The 11133-nt window shown below is 34.9% G+C and overlaps 2 protein-coding genes across 4 annotated transcripts; both read left to right on the top strand.

Annotated features, from left to right (window-relative positions):
* Window positions 1-2963: 2963 nt before the first annotated feature.
* On the top strand, window positions 2964-9028 carry LOC107928042 (coatomer subunit alpha-1). 3 transcript variants are annotated; one of them, XM_041082609.1, is made up of 4 exons: window positions 3018-3728; window positions 3802-4034; window positions 4835-5329; window positions 5591-9028. In XM_041082609.1, the coding sequence occupies exons 2-4, from the start codon at window positions 3971-3973 to the stop codon at window positions 8542-8544; spliced, it is 3513 nt and encodes a 1170-aa protein (XP_040938543.1). In that variant the 5' UTR covers window positions 3018-3728; window positions 3802-3970; the 3' UTR covers window positions 8545-9028. The 3 variants fall into 3 exon arrangements, with proteins under 3 accessions (XP_016714696.2, XP_016714687.2, XP_040938543.1); XM_016859207.2 differs by having other exon boundaries at window positions 2964-4034; XM_016859198.2 differs by lacking the exon at window positions 3802-4034 and having other exon boundaries at window positions 2975-3362.
* A 552-nt stretch (window positions 9029-9580) lies between these two features.
* On the top strand, window positions 9581-10042 carry LOC107920735 (uncharacterized). Its single transcript, XM_016850577.2, has one exon. It carries the CDS (start codon window positions 9581-9583, stop codon window positions 10040-10042), a length of 462 nt encoding a protein of 153 aa, XP_016706066.2.
* The last annotated feature ends 1091 nt before the right edge of the window (window positions 10043-11133 follow it).

Here is an 11133-nt window from a genome sequence, read left to right on the forward strand (position 1 = left end):
TTACAAATTAACTTGTCAAAATATGCCTAACATAGCAAATCACAACAATAATGTGAGTTCATCATATGACCAAATCGTATAGCAATTCAACATTTAACATCTCAATTCAATTCAATACCATTCACATGAAATCAACAATTCAGTACCGTTTGCATAATTCAATCAATATTTAACCATTTGTAAACCAAACTTATATCTTCCATTTTCATTTTCATTAACCATTTAGCCCGAATAACTTTAATGAATAGGTTCGGATACACGGGTAACTACATCACACCAGATTGCTTGTCCGAGTAGTACCACACCAGGACACAAAATGCAAATCCCGTAGGCTATCATATATATAATCGTATAACAATATGTCCCTCCGCCACACTAGGGTCTCTGAAGAGGCATTCAATATACGATGATTCACAACAAATGCTAGATCTCGATATGATTTGTAATAAATCTCGTACAATCACATACTCCATACCATCACATATAACCTGTACCAATGCCAAAATATACCTATTGGCATGTCAATCGTATCGTATCATCATTTATTACATTCATTCAAGCACATTTAGCACATATAACTCTTTTCTTTACAATTTAGCCCATATATCACCTTTTTGTACCAAGTCGTAAATAATTCAAATTACATTCACACAACACAAATTCATAATTCAAGTATATATATAATTAAATATAACCATACCTTATGAACTTACCTGAAAAAAAACAAACAAAACATCGAGGACTAATTCGTAATTTTACCTTTTCCTCAATTTCCCCCATTTGATTCAATTTCTGAATTATATGATAATTCATTTCAATTTATCAATCCCAAATGCCTTATAACATCTTATTACATAAATATGACAGTTCAATTTCACTTTCCAAATGCTCTCTAAAGTTTTACATTTTATTCAATTTAGTCCCTAAAACAGAAATTATCATAACTTTCAAATTTGAGTTTCGGTTTCGAAATAATTCTCAATTACATCCTTATAAGGCTCTCTACTATCCATAATTATAGAAATTTATTACCAATTTCAAAATATTGACACTTTAGTCCCTATATTTGAAACTAACAATTTTCACATTACAATCTTGTTCTTTTTCATATGTAAGCTTAAAATCTAACCATTTAAAACCAATTTCATTAAGAACTCATCAATGAAAACTTTTAGAAATTTTAACACTTTTACAATTGATACTCAAGCTAGTTAAATCAAGCTCTTGAGACCTCAAGTAAATGTTTTGTTTTTCTTTTATTTTTAGCTTTTATACTTATTTTAATTTTTAATTATTTATAATTTACTTAATTAATCCTTGTTTAATTAAAACTAATAACAATTAGCGAATTTGGTGGGTTAAAGTTGACATCCATCACCGCTTGGATATATTATAATGGCCCAATTGCTAAAATGGTCCTTAAATTAATTAAAAATTTGTAGTGATTAACTTTTACCATTTTTATAATTTTGTCTTTATTCCTTAATTAACTATGCAATTAACAAAATTAAGGGATCAAAGTTAAATTAACATTAATACTAACCTCGTAAATATTATTTAATATTTACGAGCTTAAATATCGGAAATAGAATTTCGAAACTACTATTTCCGGCACCACTAAAAAAAACTGTTCTATTAAAGTAAATCTTGTTAAGTATTTATCAATAAATAGATCAATTATTTAATGAATAGATTTAAATTTTGGCAACAAACATTTTATAATTGTTGCTAGTACAGTAACATTTACCAACAACTAATTTTATTATTGCATATTTGATTAAGATCTCACATCAACAAATTGTACAACTTATTGTTATGTATTTTATCAAGAACTTGTAACGATAAACCTTAGTGTTACGATTAATAACATGAAAACTAAATTATGTAATGACATTTTTAATATTATTGTTAATATTTTAACATTTAATAATAATTTATTTTGGTTTTTGCGTATTTTATTAAAAATTAATAATGATAAACCATGTTGTTGCGGTTAATAAATAAAAGTAAAAAATAAATTACGTAACAACATCTTACTTGCTAATATTATAATATTTAACAACAATTTCATTTATTGTTACGTCTATAATTAAAAATTCACAATAGAAAATCCTGTCATTGGGATTAGTAACCTAAAAATCAAATTTAACAACGACATCTTAAAGTTGTTACAAATATTACAATTTTACATAACGAAGCTTGAGACATTAAAACTAATAATTCTTAAATCTAAATTAGATAACGTGGACTAAGTAATTGGTCTATGCGAGATGATATCATTTTACTACTTAATCATAAAAGTACACATGCATTAGAATAAATCCACATAAGAAATAAGCATGCACTGCCACGTAGACAAACACATTAACGTCTGGTGTAGTAATTAGTTCAACTTAACTCAAAATAAAGAATAGAATTGAAAATTAAACTTATCATGATGTCATAAAAAACAAAATATGTCCATGTTTTTGTCAACTTGAGGAATTTTTTTTTTAACACTTGTTGAGGTGATAAATTCTAATACAAGAGTTTCCACTTTCTTTAATTTTTGTGTTTCCAAAAATGAAATTACAATTATGTTTTCTTTTCCTATTCACTTCCTCTAACATTATTTTTAATTAATATGTTTTATTTCATCTCCAAATTTTGTTTAAAAATATAACTTAATATATATATTATTCCTATAAAATTATATGTTAACATTTGTTTGGATTTTATTTTATATAATGCTTTTATTTAAAAAATATTTTTTGAATTAAATTTATTTAATAGACATATTTATAAAAAAATTATACAATTTTAGCATGTGATTTTATAAAAATAATTTGAAAAAAAATGAAAATCATAAGTATGGTTATAAAATAAACTTGAAAAGTATTTCATTAAGTTATTCTTTTATTAAAAACAAAAGTATGTTATGTTAATTTGTTTAGTATTCATGTGCCTGGAACAAGAAAGTTAATAGGAATATACTAAATAAGCTTCTATTACATTGACCACCCAAATGAGTGTTAACTGTTAACGTATTAATTTCTTCTCTTTGATCGAATTCCCAAATTCGCCCCCCCCCCCTGTTCGCTAGCTTATTAGACGTAGGATTTGGTTCGCGTTTTGCAGGGAATAGGGTGGTTTGAGAGAAAGAAAAAAAAAAAAGATGTTGACCAAGTTTGAGACGAAGAGTAATAGAGTGAAGGGACTGAGTTTCCATACTAAGAGGCCTTGGATCTTAGCCAGTCTCCATAGTGGTGTTATCCAATTATGGGACTATCGAATGGGGACTCTGATTGATCGATTCGACGAACACGATGGCCCTGTTCGTGGCGTCCATTTCCACATGTCCCAGCCTTTGTTTGTCTCTGGAGGTTCAGATTTCGTTTCATTTCATCTCAATTTTATATCCGCTTAATAAATTTCCTTGATTATTTTACTGATCTATGGATTTCGATGTGAATTTGTGAAATGTGCTAGTTAATTCGGAATTATTAGCTTCAATTCTATATAACACTTGAGAATCACGATGTTTATAATAATGCTGGATCTAGATTTACACTTTAGAGATTTCATATAGTTGGACTTGGTTTACACCTTCTTAATATGCACATCTAAGTCGGGGCCAGTAGACATTGGAGACCTGCCAGTTTACCCTATATTAAATTCAAGGGCTTTCTCTGATGCCAATTATTGGAATCTGGGATGGAGATATTCCAAAATTTATTGCTTTTATGCTGGTAAGCATACACCTAACCCACCCAAACAGAGCCTGATCTGCAAATGAGAGACTAACTGTGCCTTAAGATACAGGTAACATTCCAAAACCTCAAAATTTCAGGTCCCAAATTTCCTTCACTTTTGGGACGGCCAACTGTGTCCAATCCCACCTTGGCTCCCTCGGCATTTCCTTCTTGGCCCTTCCACAGGAACGCGCTAGGCTGGTTTATCTCATTTATCATCCTAACTGAAAGAACAAGATATGGAACCAATAGCTCTGCTTGCTGAACAGGGTGCACTAAATTTTCTGCAGTCTGCCAACATAGGTGACTCTTAACATCCCAGCAGTTAATGCAGCGAGTCATTTCTGTATAAGAGTGTCTCAACTCAACCTATGATTTGGTGAATGAGTAATTTTTCTTTTGTTCTGTTAGATGCCTTTTTAAAGGTAAATTATTATAAATAAAAGGTTTGAAGAATTAGAATAGATGCTTAAAATATGAAGTTTGAGTACCAATAATTGGGAAATGATTTAAATTTTTGAATTTCTAATACAATTAGAACTTCTGAGTGCAAACACATTGGAATGTGTAAAATATCACAACAATTTAATTTCATTTAATGAGATTTTCATTTCAGTTGCCTCAGTGATTATATCATTAGAGTTTTCTGGTCTTTTTCTTTTTTGGTCATTAGAATTAAGAAAACATAAATAGTCTTATTTGATAAGGTTTTATGACCAGTAATACACCAGTTTTTTACAAATAAAAATTATGAAAGAACAAGTTATGAATACAACAAATATTCATTTCTTTTGGATGACAGTGAACACAGTCTTGATATAACTTTATAGCTGTTTTTACATGTTTAAACCAAGACGAATAACATACTTGTCGACCTTGCACCTTAGATGTTAAATTTCTGTGTCAGTAACTTTATTACAGGAAAGGAGTGCCGTTGAGATTAATCTGAAAACTTTTAGAACACAAAAACATGAGCAAGGAAGGTCTGAATTTGAAGTTTTTATTGGTTTCAAGAATTTTCAATTTGTGCTATGGTTGTGTTTTACAAAGCATAGGTTACTTGTCAATACAAATTATATGAAAATCTGTGCTTTTTTGTTCAGGGGATGACTACAAGATAAAGGTCTGGAATTACAAGTTACATAGATGTCTCTTCACCCTTCTTGGACATCTGGATTACATTCGTACTGTGCAATTTCATCATGAGCATCCATGGATTGTGAGTGCCAGTGATGATCAGACTATTCGCATATGGAACTGGCAGTCACGAACTTGTATCTCTGTGTTGACTGGTCATAATCATTATGTTATGTGTGCCTCATTCCATCCTAAAGAAGACCTGGTTGTGTCAGCCTCCCTTGATCAGACTGTTCGAGTTTGGGATATTGGTTCCTTGAAAAAGAAGACGGCTTCTCCAGCAGATGATATCTTAAGGTTGAGTCATATGAACACAGATCTTTTTGGTGGTGCTGATGTAGTTGTTAAGTATGTGTTGGAAGGTCATGACCGAGGTGTGAATTGGGCTACATTTCATCCCACCTTACCTTTAATAGTCTCTGGAGCAGATGATCGCCAAGTTAAGTTGTGGCGTATGAATGGTAATTATAGTAAAATGGTTCATTCTTCTCCCGCTTATATTGCATTTGCTACAAAACTTGATTAAAATTTTTTAGTTAAGTACACTTGTTTGCCAAATTAAAATCTTCATAAGGAACTTACCTAATTACTTTCTTTTCTGAAGTTTGATGTATGTTGCATTGGGCCATGATATTTTTGCAACTTCTCCATTTTACTTTGTGCAGCTGGAGTTTAGACCACTGAGTCGGTGTGCAGCTAGTAAACTATTTATTTGTTTGCAGATACAAAGGCTTGGGAGGTGGATACCTTGAGAGGGCACGTAAATAACGTGTCATGTGTTATGTTCCATGCCAAACAAGACATCATTGTATCTAACTCTGAGGATAAAAGCATTCGTGTATGGGATGTAACAAAGCGAACTGGACTTCAAACTTTCCGTCGAGAACATGACAGATTCTGGATTCTTGCTGTTCATCCTGAGATGAATATTTTGGCAGCTGGACATGACAGTGGCATGATTGTATTTAAGCTAGAGAGAGAGCGTCCTGCTTTTGCAGTGAGTGGGGATTCTCTGTTTTATGCCAAGGATAGGTTTATAAGGAATTTTGACTTTCCAACTCAAAGAGAGGCACAGGTAATTCCAATTCGACGTCCTGGTTCCACAAGTCTGAATCAAAGTCCAAGAACTCTGTCTTATAGTCCTACAGAAAATGCTGTCCTTATCTGCTCAGATGTAGATGGAGGATCATATGAGTTGTATGTGATACCAAAAGACAGCTTTGGTAGGGGTGACGGTTCGCTGGAGGCAAGGAAAGGTGTTGGTAGTTCTGCTATATTTGTGGCACGGAACCGGTTTGCTGTGCTTGACAAAGGCAACAACCAAGTTCTTGTCAAGAATCTTAAAAATGAAGTGGTGAAAAAGAGTGGCCTCCCGGTACCTACGGATGCAATCTTTTATGCTGGAACAGGTAGCTTGTTGTGTAGGTCAGAGGATAGAGTAGTCATATTTGATCTCCAGCAATGGCTTGTCCTTGGTGACCTTCAAACCCCTTTTGTGAAATATGTTGCTTGGTCTAATGACATGGAAAGTGTTGCTTTGCTCAGCAAGCATTCCATTATCATTACTAACAAGAAGCTTGTGCATAAGTGCACTCTTCATGAGACAATACGTGTTAAAAGTGGAGCGTGGGATGAGAATGGTGTTTTTATTTACACCACCTTAAACCATATAAAATATTGCCTTCCCAATGGAGATAGTGGAATAATCCGTACGCTTGAGATTCCTATATACATAACTAAGGTTTCAGGCCATACTATATTTTGCCTGGATCGTGATGGGAAGAATAAGAGTGTCGTTATTGATGCTACAGAATACATTTTCAAGCTCTCTCTGCTTCGGAAGCGATATGATCATGTTATGAATATGATAAGAAACTCCCAGCTCTGTGGTGAGGCCATGATTGCTTATCTGCAACAGAAGGGGTTCCCTGAAGTGGCTCTCCATTTTGTCAAAGATGAGAAAACACGCTTTAATTTGGCTTTAGAGAGTGGGAACATTCAAATTGCTGTTGCATCAGCTAAGGAGATTGATGACAAAGATCATTGGTATAGGTTGGGTGTGGAGGCCCTTCGCCAAGGCAATGCTGCTATAGTGGAATATGCCTACCAGAGGACTAAGAACTTTGAGAGATTGTCTTTTCTTTATCTCATAAATGGTAACCTGGAAAAGCTATCCAAGATGCTGAAAATTGCAGAAGTTAAGAATGATGCTATGGGTCAGTTTCACAATGCTTTGTACCTTGGTGATATACAGGAACGGGTTAAGATCTTGGAGAATGCTGGTCACTTACCTCTTGCTTATATTACAGCATCTGTCCATGGTCTACAGGATGTTGCTGAAAGGTTAGCAGCTGAGTTGGGAGATGATGTCCCTCCTTTGCCAGTGGATAAAAATCCTTCCCTATTGATACCTCCAACCCCTGTTATGTGTGGTGGTGATTGGCCCCTTCTGAGAGTCATGAAAGGCATATTTGATGGTGGATTTGATGGTGGCAGGGGTGCTGTGGATGAAGAGGAGGAGGGTGCAGAAGGTGACTGGGGTGAAGATCTTGATGTGGTTGATGGCTTGCGGATTGGGGACGTTAGTGCCATTTTGGAGGATGGAGAAGTGGCCGAAGAAAATGAAGAGGGTGGATGGGACCTTGAAGATTTAGAACTCCCTGCTGAGGTAGAAACCCCTAAGGTTTCCGGCAATGGTCGTTCTTCTATTTTTGTGGCACCAACTCCTGGTATGCCTGTAAGTCAGATTTGGATTCAGAGGTCATCTCTTGCTGCTGAACATGTAGCAGCTGGCAATTTTGACACAGCAATGTGTTTGCTGAGCAGGCAACTCGGTATAAGGAACTTTGCTCCTTTGAAATCCATGTTTCTTGATCTTTACACTGGCAGTCATAGCTATCTTCATGCATTAACATCTGCTCCAGTGGTGCCCCTGGCAGTTGAGAGGGGATGGAGTGAGTCTGCTGCTCCTAATGTTAGGTGTCCACCAGCCCTTGTATTCAATTTTTCTCAGTTGGATGATAAGCTGAAGGCTGGGTACAAGGCCACAACGGCTGGAAAATTCACTGAGGCTCTTCGGCTCTTCCTCAGCATTCTTCATACGGTTCCATTGATTGTTGTGGAGTCAGGGAGGGAAGTTGATGAAGTCAAGGAGTTAATTATTATTGCCAAGGAGTATGTACTTGGTCTGCAGATGGAGCTGAAGCGAAGAGAGATGAAAGACAATCCAGTACGCCAGCAGGAGCTTGCTGCCTACTTCACCCACTGCAACCTTCAACTGCCTCACCTCAGACTTGCTCTGCTGAATGCAATGACCATCTGCTATAAGGCTAAGAACCTGGCTACAGCAGGTAACTTTGCCCGGCGACTATTAGAAACAAACCCCACAAATGAGAATCAAGCAAAGACAGCAAGACAAGTGCTCCAAGCCGCAGAGAGGAAGATGACAGATGCCTCTCAGCTGAACTATGACTTCAGAAACCCATTCGTGACTTGTGGGGCAACTTATGTGCCAATTTACCGGGGACAGAAGGATGTATCCTGCCCATATTGCACTGCTCGCTTCGTCCCTAGCCAGGATGGGCAATTGTGTGCTGTATGTGATATCGCTGTTGTCGGGGCAGATGCATCAGGACTGCTCTGTTCTCCTTCACAAATTCGCAATCAAATTCGATGATTGCGCTACTTTTGTCAAGAGTCTTGTTTCAGGCTTCCCCTACCTCACTCGCTGTGCCAACAAAACCAGGCATGTCGATTGATTCTTCACTGCAGGTAAAAGGTAAGAAGCATGAAGAAATTTTGATATGGGTTAAAATTCTTTGCACCATCAATTTTTGTTTTTTATTTTTTTGTTTTGGTTTTGAAATTAAGATATAATGATAATAATAATAATAATAATAATAATAATAAAGAAACAGGGAATTTTGATTTAGGCTATTCTTGTTAATCTTTGATGGGCAAGAATGGTGAGAGAGGGCCCTTGTTAAAACAGAAAATGGTTGATAGGCGAGACTTACGTTTCATTTCAATGTAATTCGCTTTACATTTCCTCTGATTACTTTTTGGGTTTCCATTGATTTGAGTATTTCTCTGCACTGCACATAAAGTGTAGGCTATGAATAATATGATGGATCAGCAATGGTTTGATTGGTTGCTTTTAAGTTGTGATACTTGTCTTGGTTACTGTCATTCAAATGTTTTCATTTCACAATCTCCTTAATTCGAGTTCTAGCACTTCAACTTCCAATCATTCGCACTTCAAACCTATTAAATCAAATACATTAATTAAATAAACTCTAGATAAAAAGTTCTAAAAACCAATATGAGATTAGATGAAACCCAACTTCAGTACAGAGGAATCAAGTCATGGTGGCATAGGTAGATTATTGTAAAATTGCCTCTGACCAATCCTGAAATTTAAATAAAACTTGGACCCTTTTTTATTTTGATATTGAAGAAAGGACCATCCCTGTGCAAATCACACTCGAATTATTTTGTAGATGTTAGTTCCGGCCCAAAAAAACAAATGAATAGGTGGGAGGTAGGTATTGGGTTAAAGGACGTGGTAGATAGTTATTAGTTGAGAAAACGTGGTCCAATGCAAGACGAAGTGAGAAACGTGGTCCGCTAACGTCTCTGCATTTGCTTGCTTTAAGAGAATTTTCAGACTTCCCTCCCATCAAATATCAATAACAAAAACCAGTGAAAAAGAGATGCAAACCAATTGTGAGGTTGACTTCTTTTCAACCATGGAAAATGACCCAGAAATGATTCTCTTGGGAAAAGAAGACCATCTTTCTTATTGGGAATTCGTGAACTCCTCTGATTATGATGATGATGATGATGATGATGATGATGATGATGATTCTGGTGATGTTATCTCTGTCTCTGATGATGATTCCCTTTCCTCTCCAAAGGACACCCTCACCCCTCGCCTGATTCAAGGATATGCCTGTGATGGGGATGGTGAGCAGGAAGTGGATGATGGTGATGATGATTTGGATGATGAGTTGGTGCCACGAGCATTCAGTGGGAAACTGGGAATGCAAAGGATGAGGAAATTAGGGAAGAGGGTCTTTGCCAAGATGCATACTTCCAAAAAGTCGCCCTTTTTGTATATGAAACCCGGGTGTGTTTATGGGAAGCATGGCCTTGGATTCAAGCATAGTTTCTAGAGAACAAAAAACCAGCGTCTCTGTACTGGACTGGAGGTGATTCATGCCATTACCATGCGCCATCTTCATTTGATTTTACTTGTAATTGCTCTCTAGTTTGGATTGCTTAACCATTAGGTTTATTGTAACTTGACTTGGCTCATATGATTGTGAATTAGCTAATGATGATGAGGAACTTATAATTTGATGTTTGATATTTGTGAAGAAAGGGGTCTGAAAATATCTAACTAGTGGTTTGGAATATGTGTACGGTATGGGCCTAATGTATTCTTTGTCAATCCCAACCTTTGAAACGAATTCTGAAGCCTTATTTATGCTTTATCCCAATTATTATATCATCTATCATTTCATTTTTTTAAATGAAATTAATATATGATTTTATAAAGAGAGTAAACCTAATTTCCGATTGATATTTCAATTTGTTGTATTAAAATGGTTTTGAAATTCAATTTAAGTTTATTGGATTAATAAAAAAAATGTTACAAATAAAGTACGTAATCCTAGCAGTGGGTGAGTGAGTGTAAGTAAGTGGAGGGACAGAATTTTGCAGAACCTTTTGGCGTGTTAATGTTTCATTCATTACGTAAACGTTCGAGGAAATGGGCAGTACACAACTGCTCAGCATTTATTTTTCATTGGTTTTCACAATCCCTGAAGTATCTTCCCTTTACCTCCCGTATATGCCACTGAATTTTTTAAAAATATCGCTTCTTTTTTTTAAATTTATTGAATTAGGTTGTTTTTCTGAAAAATTACGAAATTAAGTTGAAATAATAAAGACACTTTTAATCGGAAGTTTTTTTTTTAAGGTTAGGGTTTTGATTTTTTTTTAAAGTAAGGTTAAGGATTTGTGAATTTTAGGTTTTATGGGTTTAGAGTTGTGTCAGGTTTTTAGTTTTTTTAAAAAGTTCTTTTTATAATTTTTTTGAGATTTTAAGTTAATAATTATTTAATTTAATATTTACAATCATTGTATTTACACAAATCATATTTCAAATTATAAAATTTAATTCGGTTTATAATTAAAATCGAATTACTCGATTTGATTAACTCTTAGTTTGTAATTTTTCTCGAATGCAATTGAATTTTGT

This window comes from Gossypium hirsutum, chromosome A12 (assembly GCF_007990345.1).
Source record: "Gossypium hirsutum isolate 1008001.06 chromosome A12, Gossypium_hirsutum_v2.1, whole genome shotgun sequence".
In the NCBI taxonomy this organism is placed as follows: Eukaryota; Viridiplantae; Streptophyta; class Magnoliopsida; order Malvales; family Malvaceae; genus Gossypium; species Gossypium hirsutum.